Genomic DNA, 18,914 nt, shown 5'->3' with positions numbered 1-18,914 from the left:
TGCAGACAGCTTAGCAACAGCAACAGTAGCTCATTGCTTAAGGCAACGTTGGTAATATTTATACCTGACAGGTGCCGGGTTTGACGCAAGTTTGCTGGACATAAGACGTCAATTAAAGATGTCACTAGGAAGTGATAGTTATCAGTTGCTCATTAGAGTTCCATTACTAATCAAAACACGGCAAGCGGGGATTTCCAGGTTTGCTGAGTTTTTATCTTGTTGAAGAACTCGGAGTGTTAATCTAGGAATATCAGATAGTGACTTCTGCTCTGTCATTGCACTAATTGGTCGCAAAGGAAGTGGCAGAGAACTATGCTGGAATGTGGCTCTGTTCGTGTGAGGCCAGAGATGACTTTTCTGAAAATCGCACTTGAACGGTTATGCCAATATAGGGAATAAATGGATTTATAGCCGAATAGGGGCATAAGGTCACAGTATCGATCAGGAACCTAGATAAACACGCAACAGTGTAGGTTTCCTTAGAAGTAAGGTGGTAGTGTGTGTATAGTTGTATATGCTAATAAATGGATGTTCAATAGTTTATTTGCATGTGTGAGTATGTGTGTGAGTAACTTTTGGAAGACTGTCAATGTGTAACAGGATGTATATGTGTATCACTACATATGATGAGTGAGTATATGTATGAGTGACTATATAGAACTGTTGCTGAAAGAGTGGATGTGTATATAGATGGTGGTATTACTGAATTGGTTGTTGTAACTGGTATGGGTATCTCCATTTTTTGAAAATGTTAGATTCTATTTTTGAGTATGTGTTTCAAGGGTCACATTACACTGAAAGGAGGTCTGTCACTCTGTCACAAGGATGGTGTCATCAGTGATGTCATGAGTGATGTCACTGACCATGTCATGAGTGATGTAATATGTGACGTCATCAGCAGTACATTGCAGGCACGCAAGTTATAGTGAGTCCAACTAACTATAACGTGGGAATTTCAATGGTTTTATGTCAGTAAAATTTCCAGCTAACTATAACTGGTCTGAAACCTATGGGTTTTTCAGTGAATTTAATTGTTTTTTTAAATGCCAATTCCTAACTATAACTGGTGTGAAACCTATGGTTTTTTCAGTGAATTTCATAGGTTTTTTAAATGCTAATTCCTAACTATATATAGGGCCTCAAACCTATGAAATGTAATATTTTTTATAATGAATCCTATATTGTACATTTATATAATACTTTTTTTTTTTTTCTTTTTTTGCCCTGGAATGCGCACTTTTACGGCGCGCACCGGTGAGCGTCCCGTTAGCGCTATTGCTGCGAACGAAAACATCGTGATGTATCGCGTAGCCGGGTCCGCGTGATACGCACGTCGTAAGCGCACCCGGAAGCACTCGAGCGAATACGATCGCGCAACGTAAGCATCCGATGCGCTTACGCGACGCGTAAGCGCGTCGGGTCATGTGACCTAAAAATAACACTTTTTATTGGTTCAGGACAGTTTTAGTTTCCAAATGATGAAAGCCCTGGTCATGTGACCTTAAAATAACTCCTTTCGTTGGTTGTTATCAGTTTTTTTTACAACTAATGAAAACCCCACCCATTTCCTTCATTTCTTCTTTCACTTTGGAGACAGCAAGACCTGTTTTTTTCTGTCCTACCATTTTTTGCAAAGAATGGCAGCTAGACCCTCCAGCAGTAGTGAGAACTCAGATGGCTTCATTGAGGAAGAGCCTCCTCAGCCCAAGATCAAGGAGCATTTTATTTGGAATTTTTTTTCAATACCTGAAGGATTAAAAAAGGTGAATGCTCCCAAAGTAGAATGCAAAATCTGCCAAACTGTGCTTTCCCGAGGAGACCCAAAAAGGAAGTACAGTTTTGGCAATTCCACAATGATTCGCCACGTCCAACACAGGCACCCCCACAACTATGCCCGGGAGAGTGTCCGAGACCTGGCACGTAATCCCCCAAGGGATGGTGCCTCTACATCTACAGGAGGAGCCACAACATCAGGGAGAGGACGTGCAGCGGAATTGGAGATGATTCCGAACATTCAACCTGTTTTTAGTGACATTACTATAAAGTGCAAGCAATGCAATGAACTGCTTTGCTATGGTGAGCAGAGCATCAAACTCATTGCACGCAAGAGGCAAGAACACCGCTGCCTTCCCCAGCCCTAATTTTTCCCCTTTTTTTGCTCCTGTTGAGCAGTTTTGCATTCCCTGTTTTTGTTTTTGTTCTGAAAAAAACATAAAAAAAGAAGAAAAAAAACAGTTTTTAGAACTACCTCCAGTTCTCAAAAAAGAGCTATATTCTTATCAAATTCAAAATGAGTAACTGAAGTGGAGTGCAGTGAGAGAGGAGAGGAAATGAAAATGAGTGAGAAAGCAAAGAAAGGGACGGGAAGTGAAGTAGGGGGACTGAAAGAAGGTGAGTGTGGGGAACGAGAGTGAGGAGAAGGAGAGTGAACATGGGGAATGTGGATAAGTGAAGAAAATGTAGTAAAAGAACGGTGGTGTGGAAGGGTAAGAAAAGACTGACGCAAGCCCTTTCACATTATACCTGCGCCAGGTGTAATGTATGCAAAGGGGGGGTATTGACGCAAGAAAGGGTCGTAGAAGTGACGCAGTGAAATCTATGAGATTTCACTGCGTCACTTTTAGGACACCATTGCGTCAAAATCTTGCGCCTGCCTCACAGCAGGCATAAGACTGACGCAGGCCCTTTCACATGGGGCTGGCCCCATGTGAAAGGATGCATTGCTGGAGTTGCATCACTTTTGTGACACACTCCAGCAATGCATCACTACCTCTTAGCACTTTAAATTATTATTTTACTGTTTCACTGGGTTTTTAACATGGTACGCTCCCCGGTCCGCGTTCCGGGCGCTCCCCCCGCCTAGAGGGTCTACTCTGCCCCCTTATGGTCAATTCCCCCTTTGTTTTTGCCACCGCTTGTGTCTCGATCCTACCGTGACACAAGATGGCGGCCGCTCCGGACTGTTTGGAATGTTTACAGACAACCGAGAGCCAATCAGCTTTCCGCGCGCAAGTCGCGTAGCGCGCCCGGAGCGCTCCCCGGTGCGCGGCCATAGATATATATATATTTTTTTGAACCTAAATAACTCAAAATCCACTAGAGCACATATCTTGAGACATAGCAAAGGTACATCGGGCTACCAGTCCCTAAAATTTTGCCAAGTTTGGTGGAAATCCATTAAGCCGTTCGGGCTAAAAGTGAGGTCGACCGCCCTATGGAAATTAACATGGAGAAAACACGTTTTGGGACCCCCCTTTTTTCTCGGCCCCCACTTGACAAATCCCCCCAAACTTTCAGGGAAGGACCGGGGCGCCGCGAGGCAAATTTGAGGAAATTTTCAGGCAGATTCCTCAACCGGCGCCAAAGTTATTCACAATAGAATGTTGAGATTTTCTATTGAAAATAATCCTAACTATAACTACCTACTGGCGACCGCCAGTAGGATGGATGGATGGATGGATGGATGGATATATATATATATAGATATATATATATATATATTTTATTTATTTATTTATTTTTTTAAACAAATATGATTGTAAAAAAAAGAATTATAACTTTAATTAATTATTTAATTATTATAAGGTAATTTAAGTATTTTTAAGTATATTTTACTAATTAATTTTTAATATTAATTTAACATTGTTTTTAATAAAGTCGATATTTTTACAAACTATATTTTTATAAACAATATTTTTTACTCGATATTTTTGTACTTACCTGTTTGTAGATACAAAGTCGATATTCCGGTCTGTCGATATTTTTTCGCCTATATTTTTGCTAGTCGATATTATGCCCCTCGATATTATGTCAGTGATCCATTATTAGTAAAGACGAGGCTGGCTGCAGAAGTCATTTTGAATGCTCTTTCTCATTTAATCTTTATTAAATGAGCATTACAATCTCTTAGGACTTTGGGAACCGAATTGACAGATCTAGATTGAAAGCTAACATGTTATCAGGCCATTTGAAAATCAACAATTTACATCTAATTTTTCAAATAGTAGCTTCTAAAAGATATGTTATTTGCATAATATTCAAACAACATCAGAACTACAACATCAGCAGACGTGCGGGTGTTTTTCTGAGTAAAGCCCCATCTTAACTATTCATGGGCCTGTGTACGTTCACTTTGGCTCTGTAATGAGCAAGGTTCCGAACAGCTTCCTCAATCATCTCATTTGAACTACAGCAAACATGTGCATGTCCAGCTTGCCAACATGCACATGTCAAAGGTTCAGAAAGGTTCAATAATGCATAGCCTCATTTAAAAACATTCCGCAGTTTGTCATGTCACAGCCATGACTCACAATGTCACCTAACCAACAAGCATTTAATTGACAAAATGAATGATGCTACTGTCAAACCGTCTAGCAAGCACTCCCACAAAGCCTTCACCTGGCTCTTCAACTCCCATCCTTTCAGGCCAAGAGGAAAATAATCCTCAATCTACAAGACACTAACATCAAGCAACACATCACCAAATATACATGCTCCAAAGGCCAAAACTGGATGTAGGAAAGTAGGTTATTAGTAGGTGGGGGTAATTCAACTTCAGCTAGTAGTAATATCACACTTACTAATAAGGCCCAATCAAGCCTCAATAAATTAATCCTTGCTCAATCCTTGGTAGCTTAACAACGAGCAGTCAAGCTTAACTTAGGGGACAGGTAAATGTAAAGCAGTTAACACCATTTTATACAAATAGAGAATATTTGGGGAGGAGGGACACCCCAAACAATAGGGGTTAAGTTGCCTCCCCCTGCTATGACGACTTCCCGTGAAGTGTGACAAATTTCTGACCCAGCATGCACTGTTGTCAAAAATCAAAATGGAGAAATGCTCTCCATGGAGTATTTTTCTGTGTAAGCCAACCCACAGGTGTGGCTAATACTTCACTACACTCATCTCCCAGCCCCTCTCCTAATTTAATTACAGGGACTCCCCTGTGGCCGGCGATCAAGGGAGTGGGGGGGGGGGTGACCTGCGTCCTGGGTCTCCTGCCTTTGAAGTTCCATTTATCTAACCAGCCCCCTTCCTCTCCCTGGCTTCTCCAATCTCCTCCCACCAAATGGTTGTATAGTTTCAGCCTTAGGCCTGTTCACACCTACTCTGGGAGCAGCTCGTCTTAAGCTGTCAAAGGCTGGCTAATCAGCAGAGGCTGCTTCAGAGAGATTTTAGGTAACTTCAGGATTGTAAGTTCTAAAACTACTTTTCTGCAATATTTATAATAAATCGGACCTTGGTAAATTGTTGGTTTTGTTTTAACCATTATTTTAACACTTTGAATCATATTGCTAGCTAACTCCATTAACACCATGGCTGCTGGAGACTTTCATCTGCTGTGCTGGGCCCTAATGTAAATGGGTGTGGTCATGACGAGCTCAGCTCGTCATGAGCACACGAGAGGTGTACCTCATGGCGGGCTCAGCTCGTCATGAGCATCGAAGGGGTTAAAGTCTAACTTTTGATTGAAGTTTAATAAAGCCTTCCCATGTTAGCTTTTTCGGCTAGCAGCATTACAATTGGGAAAAACTTTGGCTATTTTTCTGTAAAAAGGAATATAAAACATCTGTTTTATTGGCCCTGTTCTTTTTATAGAAATACCCCATACTCTCAGGGCACCTAGGCGTTAGGACTTGACTGCTGCAGCGACATCACGGAGTTCAGTAATATATATATATATATATATATATATATATATATATATATATATATATATATATATATATATATATACACACATACTGGAGGTCGCCAGTAGGTATATATTGTTAGGACCTAGTTACCATAGGAAATCCCCAACATTCTATTGGGAATAACTTTGGCGCCGATTGAGGAATCTGCGTGTAATTTTCCTTAAAATTGCTTTGCTCCGCTCCTTCCCTGAAAGTTTCGGGGGATTCGTCAAGCGGGGGCCGAGAAAAAAGGGGGGTCCCAAAACGTGTTTTCCCCATGTTAATTTCCATAGGGACCTTTAGACACGGCTACAGCCCGAACGGCTAAATGGAATTACACCAAACTTGGCAAATGGTAGGGCCTGGTATGCAGATGTGCCTTTGCTATGTTTGGTGAAAATCCCTCCAGTAGTTCTTGAGAAAATTGTATTTGAAATTTTTCAAATGGCATTTTCTATGGGACCTTTAGACACGGCTACAGCCCGAACGGCTGAACGAAATTACACCAAACTTGGCAAAATGGTAGCGACAGGTATGCAGTAGTGCCTTTTCTATATTTGGTGAAAATCCCTCCAGTAGTTGTTGAGAAAATAGAATTTGAGCAAATTATATATCTATATGCGCTCACCGTACGCGCACCGTAAGCGTACGGTACGCGTTTTGTACCCGTACGTGCGCGTACCCTTACGTGCGCAAGCGAGTTTCTGATTGGCTGGCAGTCGACTGTCAACATTCCAAACTGTCCAAACCAGGCACAAGAGAGACCAAAACAAGAGTCGAAAAACGAAAAGGGTGCAGGGTATAGACCCCCCAACCTTCTAGTCCATCTCAGGGGGTCCCAAAAGGACCCCCAAGGGCAAGAAAATAAAAAAATCGCGGGGTACGCGCACCGAGCGCGTACCCCGCGATTAAAAAATAAATTACCATTTTTTTGCACTTGGTGGTCCTTCTGGGACCCCTGAGAAGGGCTAGGGGGTCTCAACCCTGCCCCCTTTTCGCGTTTTCCACTCTTGTTTTGTGCTCTCTTGTGCCTCACTTCTCCTGAGAAACAAGATGGCTGCTCAGGTGGTCCCAGAAGGATAATAACGTATATAAACGTTATCCGCTAATAGAATTTGCATTGACAAAACCTTTGAAATTTATTGAAAAAAATATATAGGTTTCACGCCTGATATAGTTAGGAATTAGCATTTAAAAAACCTTGCAAATTCACTTAAAAAAACATAGGTTTCAGGCCTTATATAGTGATGTCACTGACCATGTCATGAATGATGTAATATGTGACATCATCAGCAGTGGATTGCGGGTGCACGAAATATAGTTAGTACAACTAACTATATAGGAGCAATTTCAATGGTTTTTTAAATGCTAATTCCTAACTATATAAGGCCTGAAACCTATGGTTTTTTAAGTGAATGAATATATATATATATATATAAAAATTGTATATATTTTCTGTCTTTTGGCATACAAAAACTGTTAGACCTGACAGCCTTAGGGTTGTCTTCCCTCAACTTTTTGCCTGCCTCCCTCCATTGTTCTGTACTCGTTTTTGCTGGCGTTAGGACCCTGGCTCTCTTACCACTGCTTATCGGAGCTAAAGTGCTTCTGCTCTTGGTAACATTGACTCATACCCAATGATATATTTAATTTGCTCATAAGCCCCTCGTAAAGGGCACTATATGTGCCCAGGGCCTATAAATTAACTGCTACTAGTGGGCCTGCAGCAACGATTGTGTCACCCACATATTTAGCCCCTTAACCATGTCTCAGGCCTGCCACTTTGTCTTGGCATTTAAAACTACTTGCCAAACCTTAAACGTCCCTTTTATTGTGTATAAGTTACCCCTAAGAAAAGCCCTTGGTTACCCAAAGGGCAGGACACTATGTAAGTAAAAGGCAGGACATGTACTTCTATGTTTTACATATCCTGGCAGTGACAAACCGCTAAATTCGTTTTTCATTGCTATGAGACCTACTCTACTCATCAGCTAGAATTGGTAATAACATAAAATACCTCTGAGCTGTCATTTCTGATCAGACAGAGTAGCTTTTTCATGTTTCCTATCTTTGGAATGGTAATGATAAATCCTATTTACTGGTAAGGTCGGATTTAACATTACTATTTTATAAATAGCACTTTTAGAAAGTGAACATTTCTCTGCTCATTCTGCTCTGTGTGCCTTACAGCCTTTCTCTAATACACGTCTGGCCTAGGGGACAGTTCACTTTGTGCATTCCTTCTAGACAGACACAGAAAATGGCTGGGTGTGATTTAGCTTCCGTCTGCATTCTGATGGGTCTTCCTGGGCAATTGGGAGTAAGGACCTCACCCTTACCCTTCAAAGGGTGGTGGTCGGACCCCACTCAAATGACTGATAACCCCCCACTTATAATCTGGACTAAGGGCTGGGATTGATTGGGACACTGGTGCACTTCAAAACCACTCATTGAATTTCCCCCTCACATCAAAGGCCCATTTGGGTAGAAGTACTGGGTTTCTAGCCCCATTAAATCAGACAATTCTGGACCTACATCGAATCTCAGTCAGAAGAACTGATATGCTGCTCAAAGAACTCAACTGGACTAGTTTCTGGAAAGACTGCTTTCCTGCTTGTTGGCCTGCTGCTCTCCGGCTCTGCTGGAAGGAGCGCAGGATTCTGCCTTCTCTCCAAAGTGACATCCAAGGGCTAGTTAGTTTGCCTCCTGTTTCTGAAGTCTCAGGGACACAAAAGACTTCCTGCAATTCTGCTGGTGGTGCCGGACTCAGTCTTCTGCAAGTCCTACCCTTGCCTGAGGTTCCCCCTCCAGGTTCTGAGCCACAGAAGTGGGTTCTGCAGGTGAGTTTCTGTCAAATCAGCTGCGAAGCAACATGAAGCCCCACAAAGACTCACTGAACAGCCTCTCGGAACCTATGCTGGACGACACAAAGCACTGCCACGCTGACTGTGCCCCAGGATTCAAGGTACAGGGTTCAGCAGCCCCAAGTGATTCCCTGCAGCCAGCTTGCACTCCATTGCAGTTGGCCTGAACTTTGGGTTTGCCCCGGTCCCTGGCGACTGTTTTAGCACTACCTGTTTCTAAGCTCTACTTCTACTTGATGGATTTTGATCATTTTTTACTTGTTTTACTCCGATAAATAATCTCTATTTTTCCTAACTGTTGTGGAGTCTTTTTGTGGTGTATTTACTCTGTTGTTGTACGAGTTATTGCACAAATACTTTATACATTGCCTTTTAATTTAGACCTGCCTGTCCTATGCCAAGCTACCAGGGAGTGAGCACAGTATAATTCAGGATTGTGTTGTGACTTACCCGGACTAAGATTGTGGTCCCTACTTGGACATGGTGCATATTTCGGCCAACTAGAGACCAAACTTCTAACAAAGACAATCTACAGAAAGGTGTTTAGAGTGCGGAAAAAAATCGACTGCTGTTCTGTACTACCTTTTCCCCTTGGATTCTCTTTGTGGAATCATCAAATAGAAAGCCAATTATGAATGTTTTGGGGTCCGGGTGAAAAGAGCATCCGCCATCCACTCCTATGGAATAATAAGATCTGCGACAATTCCTGGGGGGGAATAAGAATTCCATGTCTAATGTCCCCAATAATTCATTATTCTACCCTGCAGTTTCCCCTGGAAATCAGAAGACAAAATATCGATGTAAAACATGGCAGGTTTGTGGTGCTTCCAAGGAACTTGTAATTCAGTGGCACTGATATAAAGGCCTGGAGTAACCTGAACGTCTGCTCAGGAGCAAAGGTCACGAGGTACATATAGGAGTAGCACTGCAGACTCAGAATGGCTCTCTAGGTCTGCTCAAGCTAGTCTGTATCAAGAGCAGAATAGGAATTTTGGAAAATCTCAGAAAGAAAATGCTAATCTAAATATGAGAGCAACAGCCTTTATATATGTTATTACTCTCGTTCTTGAATGCAGTCAAAACCAGATGAATTGTTATGTAAAGATCTCTCTCGTGTTCTTAGAAAGGACTACTTCCTTTTAAGATTTTCCTTTTCAAGTTGTGTATTAGGGCCCATAAATTGCAACCTAATTGCACACGTTGCAACATGTATATTGTTGGTACAGCCCGCAGGGGTTTCTGTGCATAACCAGCATACAGCTGCCGCCGCATCGCCCTCGAAACAATCAAATCTTTCTATGGGGGCAGTAAAACCCAAATGTGTTAAAAGACCTTCCTCAAACAGCCAATGAACTAGCGATGCCTTCTAAAAACAGTGAAGTTGACCCTGCTTGTTTTGAGACACTATCAAGTAAGTTATTTTCCTCCCACGACCTAATGTTATTCAAGAAATTCCGTTCTGCTACACCTAAATATCAAACGCAAAGTACCCTTAATTTTTATAAGAGTATCCACTCTTTTGTTACGGGCAGGCACAAATTTAACAGCGCAATTTGTTAAACCATTAAGTCTCATTATCTCTTTTACATCTTGTTTTTATTCCTTGCATCAACTGGGAAGCATTTCCAGTTTCCGCAGAGCTCAAAGCAAGTTCAAGCGAAAACAATAACAGTTGCTATGAAAGCCTCTATTCAGAGAAACTTGAACACGTATGTCCAGTATTTTATGCACAGAACAAATTAAATGGACAACAAGGAAACCGTTTCTGTTTCAGGCACTGGAGGGCACAAAGTCGCTCATCCATTCAGAGGGCAAAACATAACATATTGAAAAAGATGACCCATTATGGGTAGCTGGGCACACTAGGTATCTGAGGGACAGATTGGGGTGGAGAGAAGTGGGAACTAGAAGAATCACTAATAAATCTATTTACCATAGGCTCTGACCATAATCAAGAAAAGTGCAAAAATGTCCCGAGCTAAATTCAAAAAGCAGAACTCTATGTACAATTATATACACAATGTTATAAATTACACAATGGAAAATAGCATATTCAGAACATACACATATAAATATGTACGCCATGGTAGAAAAAAATGAATGGGAGCCTACAATACATTATTGTGAGCAACTGTACCATAAATAAATGCATGTTGACGCATGTATGACTATAGTGCTATAGACAAATGCCATATTATTGTATCATTGTCACAGTACAGTGAAAGTAGCATGGTAAAACTGTTTATTGCGAAAAGATTGCATGTTACACTGACTTCACACAAGGGAACAACCTCCTCCCTCCTTCTACACACAAACGATAGTCACTAGGACTTTTACATGTGATTTTACACTGTTGCACAAATGTAACCACTTGCAGTCTGGTTTTGGCAAAATACCTTTGTTAGAAGAAATATACATGAAAATATGACAAGGTATATAACAGATGGGTTTCGCATCTCATAAGTAATGGCCCCTCTACTTACTCGACAATTGCATGCTTTGTGCATCTGTGTGTGTGTATATATATATATATATATATATATATATATATATATATATATATATATATATACCACATGCACAAACAAGTGCAATAAACATAGAAAAGGGACTGTTTTGCAGGTACACTCAACATGATGGTAAATGTGTCGGCCATCTTAGTCTGTCTTAAAAGCTTCAATAATGCAATGTGACAAATACAAGTAGAGTTGTGAAGAGCATATATAAATAAATATTCAATGCAAACCCAACATAACGCCCTAGTGGGTGATCACGAATTATAATGCTGATTATAATTCGTGATCACCCACTAGGGCGTTATGTTGGGTTTGCATTGAATATTTATTTAAACTGATGTTCTTGTGGCGAGACGGTAAGCGTGATCAAGGCTTAACCGCCGAAACGCGTTGTTGTTGCCATTAAATCTATTATATTTGCACAGAAAAGGTGTCCGGGCTATCATTTCATACAGACTTGATTTGTGAAAAGAATTAATTGGGACCGCTGGTGCCCGGCTCGGACCGCCCGCCGACAGTGCTTCTCCACTACCAGCACTCGTGAAAAGGATATATATATATATATATATATATATATATATTTCGCTCGAAAAGCAGAAGACGGACAGTGTGTCATCCGGACCAGCTCCAGCATTCTACTGACCCCAGCTTATTTGCCGCCCGACCCCAGGGATATGGGCTAATTGGCTGTGTACAAACGTTATGGAGGGAGATCAGTGGGCTTTCTGTTGTAAATATCGTTCATAACACAATGCTGGTCGATACTGTATTGATTTACTGATTCCTGCAATAAAAATATATTTTAAAAAAAAAAAAATATATATATATATATTTCGCTCAGGGTTTCCACCTTGCTCGCACTAGAAACCACGCACTCCGGGGGTAATTCTCAAAGATGTTTTTATTTTATTTGCAACAGACGCGTTTCCGCGCTCCGCCTTCCTCAATGAAATCAACAGGAGACAGGAGCGCGAAATATATATATATATATATATATATATATATATATATATATATATATATCCATATACTTACTGTACATAGGTGTGCGCACAGAATATACACACATGTGAAGTTATTTTTGAGTGTGAGGAGGGGCCAACACCCTTGAAAGAAGAAGCATTAGGTATAATGTCCCTCCCAATGGCTACAAATTAAATATTACACAGGAGGGTGTATATGTGTGGTTAATTCCAGGATACGTTTCATTGTGTAGTAGTTACAAATATATGTAACAATTACAAAGGAACAAGCGGTTCAATCCATAAAGTCAGATAACAATCACAGTAACTGTGCCTTGTGAGTATGGCACTAGTTTGTTTCTTTTGTAAGGCTAGATTTGATTTTTTGAGACATTAAGCAGTGCTCTCTCCAGTCGGTTAAGCTCTACTGTGGTAACAGCCAGTTGTATGAATTTAGCATTTAAGCAATAAATGTTTAACTGTGTTTATTAGTACACTTGTTTCAAATTATGTTTTCTGGTCAACATTTATTTTCACTAGCATATAATACTAAAGATGTTCAGAGATGAATATGCTGATGCGGATTACAACAATTCTGAGTGCGGGGGAAGGGTTACAACTCACTAGAGGCAAAGCCTTGAATAGATCATGATGCCCTTCCTCACCTTCAACAATGGCAAAAAACAGCATATTATTCATTCCACGTCTACATATGTAGTCTACGCCATGCTTTTCTGTCTTGTGCGCAATTATGAACATAATTATTTAAGCAAACCCAGAGTACAATCTCATTGCACAGGTCTACAGTGTGAAGCAATGATGATTAAAGTATGATCCGGGTCCAGAATACTCGGGAAATATTCAATTTCAGTTGGTTTTATTAGGAAGTATATATATATATATATATATATATATATATATATATTTTGCTTCAAAGATGCTGCTCGAACGATCCTCAACCAGAGCAACGCTGATGCCGTCGGTAGTAGCAGCCGCTACTCTTAATTATCCATAGGTACTGGATCCCACTAGTTAGGAGGACACAGAGACTGCACACCAGGAGGTCTTTGCACAAATCCTTTATTGTGCACTCGTAAATGAAGGACCTTGATTTACGAGTGCACAATAAAGGATTGTCCTCCTACCTAGTGGGATCCAGTACCTATGGATATATATATATATATATATCCAAAAATATTGCTTATGCGATCCTCAGCCTAGCAGCGCTGATGCCGTCGATGGTAGCAGTCACCATGCTATGTGTATTTCACCATTTCCATTCACCTCCGTGATTCGGTTTCCAGAAAAGACGGCACACCAGGTAAGTCCAGCACTAAAAAGTTTTATTGTGCACTAAACAACCAAAGACGACGCGTTTCGGCGTATAGCTGGGATTGATTGGGACACTGATGCACATAAACATAAAATTCAATAGGAAGAGCGGGACATTTAAAGTTGATGGTAGTTCTAGGACCACTAGGACCCATTAATATGTAAAGGATAAACAGTTGCATTCGCTAGTGAGACACTTAACTCTTTCTGACTGGTCTAGGGAACAATGAATTTGGGAAGGCAACTCAGGACCTAAACTTGAGTTGCTAAATGACTGTATTTCCAACCTCATCCGACTTCAACCCAGCCGGACATGGATTGGCCTAAGGAGAGTAGCCGCCTTTCCCTTCCTCTCTTGTTGTATATACATAAGCATCCTTATTCACATATATTGCTCAGCCAACAAGTTTCGTTCCAAACAGTAGGAAAGTCATTGAGAGCGGGACGACGCTGGAGAAGCATACTTATTAAGCTATTTTGTCAAGGGCATGATGATGCCCGGGCAATTCCCGAACTATCCAGTGCAATAAGGTGGGGCAAGAACATAGTTTTTGGGGTGAAATAAGCTTTCATTGAATCCTAAGCCCTGCTGAAGTTCCTACTGTTTGGAACGAAATGCGTTGGCTGAGCAGTATATGTGATTATGGATGTTTATCCATTGGAAAAACAATTTAAAACAAATAAAGGTTTTGAAAACTACAAAGACTGATTAGACTTCATTACCTGGTGCACCCTTATACGCTTTATCGCACTCCTAACTTGTGTCTCATGCTTGTTTTGTACATATCCCTGGCTAACCCCGATTTACTTTTTCTGCACCTCTGTACACCTGTTGGTCTTGTATACCTTAATATTCAGAAACTTAATAAATATCTTTTATCTTGAACTGCATTTTTTAAAGTTGCTAAATAAATATATTCTTTTGGTGGGTTTGGATCAGCCTTTGAGCTGGAAAGAGAACTTTCAGTGCACATTTGTGCGCCTTATTTCTCCTGGGTTCCAATGCCAATGAGTGGCTGAGGGCGTTCGTGGCAAGGTTCTTGTCAAAACTACTAACAAAATAAATACAGTCAGTACCTATTTGTACAAGGTGTTCAGCTCTCAGGAAAAGCACCTCACCAGTCAATGGAGGTAATTCAGAAGACAAAAACAGGCCTTCCTCAGCAGGTACGAATATAAATAACTGTACAAGATGGCCACTTCGAGGCAAGGCCAAGGGAGTATTATCCTGCCACATCCGAAAGAAGACTCCACGGTCTAGGATGGATAGAATGGATAAAGGGAGTGCAGAGTTAATGACCTTAGATGTTATTGGAGATGGTGGCATGGTGTTAATGAAGGCCCTAAGGAGTAGGTGATATGGGAGCTAAGAGAGACACAAGTTTCATTAACTATATGACGATCTCAGCTGTAATTCACTGAAAGAAGAATGCATCGAGCTTTGGGGGTCACAGAAGTAAGATGTCAACATAATGTGATCAGACTTATGTATACAACTCATGGGGTGTGAAATTATTTGAACAAAACAATTTGTGAGAAGGCGGGAGCTTTGAGAAACCAAGAGCTAGAAATGCAGGAAATCAGGGTTCACATATAATTATGAAGCAAAATATTTATAGTTAAGGGCACCAAGTGTACTACTGGTAGACTTCCATGATGCCATTTACATTTTGGTAGTACATGATGTATAAATGTAAACAGAACCAAAGAGAAATGCGCGAGTGGGAGAAGTGATGGCATACGATGGTTTAAGAAATTGGTGACACTTCACATTTGGTAAATTTAGAAACAATAGGTACATCCAGTGATGCGAAAGCTTAGACGAAGATGGTACAGATTTGCCCCATCAACAAAATAACACTAGTTAATAGTTTGAAATACAGACTGCACTAGTGTACAGTGAGCAAACTATCAAGATATTTATTTTTTTACAGTGAAATACATCTCTGTATTAAGCCACACTAAGAACTACGCTTGTTCAAACAGTGCTATACTTTGAAGATTCGTAATGGAAAGCACACCAGTTCTGGTAAGCTTTAATTCACCACATTTCAGAACAAAATAAAATGATGAGATAATACACATTTACTAACTCGACAGCCAAAACTGTAATGCTGCAAAACCATAAAACAATGGTCCAATCCATTCACTAGCGAGGTCTAACGCAGGTTTCTCCAAAAAGTAGCTCATGAGCTACCAGTGGCTCTCAAGCTACCTGCAAGTAGCTTTCCTGTGTGCAATGCAACATACTAAATTAGAAGATTTGCTAGGCAGGCTGAATTAAAAGGCATATATCAAAACTGAAAAGTATGTATTTGAAACGAAAATATGTGTATTTTCGTAGCTCATAAGCTGATGTTTTGAGAAGTGGTTCAATTTGCAAAATAAATGTATTAATTGATGTGCTCGATAACTCATCGGGCATTGGGAAGAATTATTATTAATATTACTACTTGATTTGGTTCCAGGTGTATTGCACTTGTTACATTACTGCGGAAACCCCTCCTGGAGCGCTAAGAATGACAACTAACTGCAGGTAATCATGAATAGGGTGGCAACTTAAATAATCATGTCTGATGTAGTCAGTATAAAAACACTGAGTTTTAGCAGCTCGGTATGATTTTCATTGCACAGAAGTAGGTCTGATTACAGAGAAGGGTAGGGACCACCGGTCTAAGGCAGCCCCCACCATTAATACGGGTTCGGCCCCCTTTAAGGGGGCGCGGGGCGACACTGATGTATGTCTGCAGCAGGTAATGCGGATGTCAAATGAGTACCTTGTAGTAATGCATGGCCACACATGCATGCACAAGGGGCTGACTCGTTGTGCACCCGCACAGCGGCCTGCACTTTCACGTTAGGGAATCCGAACGACGTTGCAGTGGACAGAAGAGAGCCATTCCAAGGGGGCGGGCAACCAAGGGGATCGCCAAAGTTTCCGGTTATGAAGCTAGCGGCCGCAGTGCATTGTTAATATACCTTACACATTAAGTGTCATGCCCTTGGCTCACTAGGGCACAGAATATGCAAAAAGTGTGACTTCGTTGCATACTTGCAAATGTAAAGGTTAGAAACACCCCAACGAGCTTCCCCGTCTAAAGTCACAGTGTGCATTTAAGATAAATACGGACATGAATGTTGAAGAAATTATATCAAGCGCCTTAGATTACAGCTGCAAAATCATCTGAAAATTAATCTCGAAAGGTGGAGAATGTGTCGTTACTGTCAATCGCCATCCTGCTAGGTCTGCGCTTTGCAACTCAGATCCGCACTAAGTAAAACAGACTCACGGCAGAAAAGAACTCCTTAAAAACCACAGCGATATCAACACCACACCAATGGAAATTAAATCCTGTCGCTGGCCCCACTTTCGCACTGCTAAACGGGCTGGTTTCTTATTATACGTGTGGGGGGAAGCGGGGGGGGGGGGGCTTGTTTGATTTGCGCGATCAGCATTATTTTCCGAGGCCGTGTCACCGGGTTCCCACACCCCGTACCCGCAGCAGGGAGGGGGGCATTAAAACTGCAGGGAGGGGGCATTAAAACGGCAGGGGGGGCATTAAAACTGCAGGGGAGGGGGTCCTCAGGACTGCGCTAGTTCCCACCCTATAGCTCTACACGTGCAGCATCAAATCAACTGTAACTTGTGTTAATTCACCGTGAGGGGAAAACATGCATTTCTTCAAATCGTGTTTTCCTTGAATTTACGTGGCAGGAAGCCCAAGGGCTACACATTAACCTCGTGGCCGCTGCGCCGCAAATAAACAACACACACCCTTCCTCCAAGGAGCGGACACTGCCCCATCCGCCCCCCACCTCATACACAGTGCACAGAAATAAATGCGTCCTAAAACATCACAGTTCTTGCTGGGAACGCTGTTGCATGTTAAGCCTTCACGTGTCTCTTAAATATATTAGCCATTTAAAAAGTACAAGTAAATGCCGTTTCCAGCCCACATTTCCAGTTCCCATGCACCTCTCTGCATCACCTGCCGATGCCAGAGATAGGCAGCCTCGAGCCCTATTCATCATTGTCTTGGAAAGGGAGTGTGTTTCCTCGGTCTCCGAGCCCTGTAACACGAGCCCCGGCATGAACGCCTTTGAGCCATAAAATCACACAGGGCTCTGCGAGGAGAAGGCGACGCTAAAATCAGAAAATGAATGCATTGCACTGCGCGCGCCAGAGATCAAAGCCAACCAACCCGTCTACGCAAACGATCGCATGAAATAATAAACAAGACAGCATCGCCCAGCACGGCCCATAAACGGCGCATACAGACAGCAACGTTGTTACCTGCATTCCTCCGCAGTTCAAGTCCAGTTAAATCAATGCACACAATTGGAAAATAAAATCAAGTATGCAGCACAGATTTGTAATCCACCAGAAAAATACGATTGCAAACAAGTTTGCATCTCACAAAGGGGTCTGGAACAAGAAGGTACAGCTTTAGAAATAGAAATAAATGCCCACCATCCCAACAGTTGCTGCGCAAAGTACTCGTGTCCATGGTGATATTTGGCCATCGACGCAGCTCAATTATAAATAACCATATTTCGCGACCAAGTCTTCAAAAAATGCACTCTCACTCTCTCGCTCGCTCTCCCTCGCCCTGCTCCCTCCTCCCTCCCTCTCACTCACACACAAAGCAAGCAGGCGGCCAAGGGAGGGGGATGGGAGGGGAGCAGAACAAGCCTTTATGTATACACAGTTATCAACGCAGCCGCCCACCAGCTCGCTGGAAGCAAGACATCGGGATAAAATAGAACAGTGCAAAATGTTTTACCTAGAGGAGGCAACCCCTTGTTTAGCAAATGAGAACTTCCCATTGAGGTGTGTGTCCAGACTCCCTACAGTTAAGAACTTGAGGGAAATGTTTAAAAAATCCTAAGCATATGGCGGCCACTTCAGTTTTTTCCCTGAAGTAACACACGAGCGCACACGCACCAAAGCCCCAGCGCTGCTGTCTCTGAAAGTGGGCGAGGCCAGGCGGGCGGGGCCTGGCTCGGGCCGGATTGATCTCTAGTTTAGCAGGCTCGAACGAGCACTAAAAAGATGAGGAGGGAGGTGGAAAAAGAGAAACGAAAACAATCTCCACCCGCCTTATCTACAAAATGGGGAACCGTGCAGTTTGTCTGCTGGGTGTGGTCAAAAGCGTAACACCAGCTTGCAATGTGGATGCTTTGTAGTTAGTGCAGGTAGCATGTACACAGTGACACCTAACATCTTTCTTTTAAAAAACATAACCGTAGCAGGAGAACAGAGTAAGCCAGTTTGAAAAAGACTAATTCAGCCTATAGAGCAGGACCAATAAATATATGACACTGAAAAAAATCTTGCATTGCGAAGAGAAAAAGAAAAAAGATGTACTTTTGGACAGCCGAAACATAACAAGAGGCCATAATCCTCAGCAAAACACAAAGAGCCAACGAGTGCATCAACCACTGGTATACCAAGATGTGAAAAGCAACCCTCCTTCTATAGTCAATTACAATGTCGCAAAGAAAAACATCCATCATCTACAAATCCATTACTTTGGATTGCAAACATAGTTTACACCTACG

General features: G+C 41.8%; 1 protein-coding gene across 4 annotated transcripts in view; it reads right to left on the bottom strand.

The window, feature by feature from the left end:
• CTBP1 (C-terminal binding protein 1) overlaps positions 1-18,327 on the bottom strand; it is an 857,630-nt gene extending 839,303 nt beyond the window's left edge. Inside the window, exon 1 of one of the 4 annotated variants that reach the window (XM_086964238.1) lies at positions 18,137-18,327. In XM_086964238.1, coding sequence (XP_086820364.1) covers positions 18,137-18,179 — 43 coding nt within the window. In that variant the 5' untranslated portion in view covers positions 18,180-18,327. Of the gene's footprint in view, positions 1-17,646; positions 17,982-18,136 lie in introns of those variants that run through there. The other 3 variants (XM_086964235.1, XM_086964236.1, XM_086964237.1) reach the window with 3 other exon arrangements.
• Between the last annotated feature and the right edge of the window lie 587 nt (positions 18,328-18,914).

Source organism: Lissotriton vulgaris, chromosome 3_2, assembly GCF_964263255.1.
Source record: "Lissotriton vulgaris chromosome 3_2, aLisVul1.2, whole genome shotgun sequence".
NCBI classification, from domain to species: Eukaryota; Metazoa; Chordata; class Amphibia; order Caudata; family Salamandridae; genus Lissotriton; species Lissotriton vulgaris.
The sequence above is the reverse complement of the archived record's forward strand: the minus strand, read 5'-3'. Positions and strand labels throughout refer to the sequence as shown.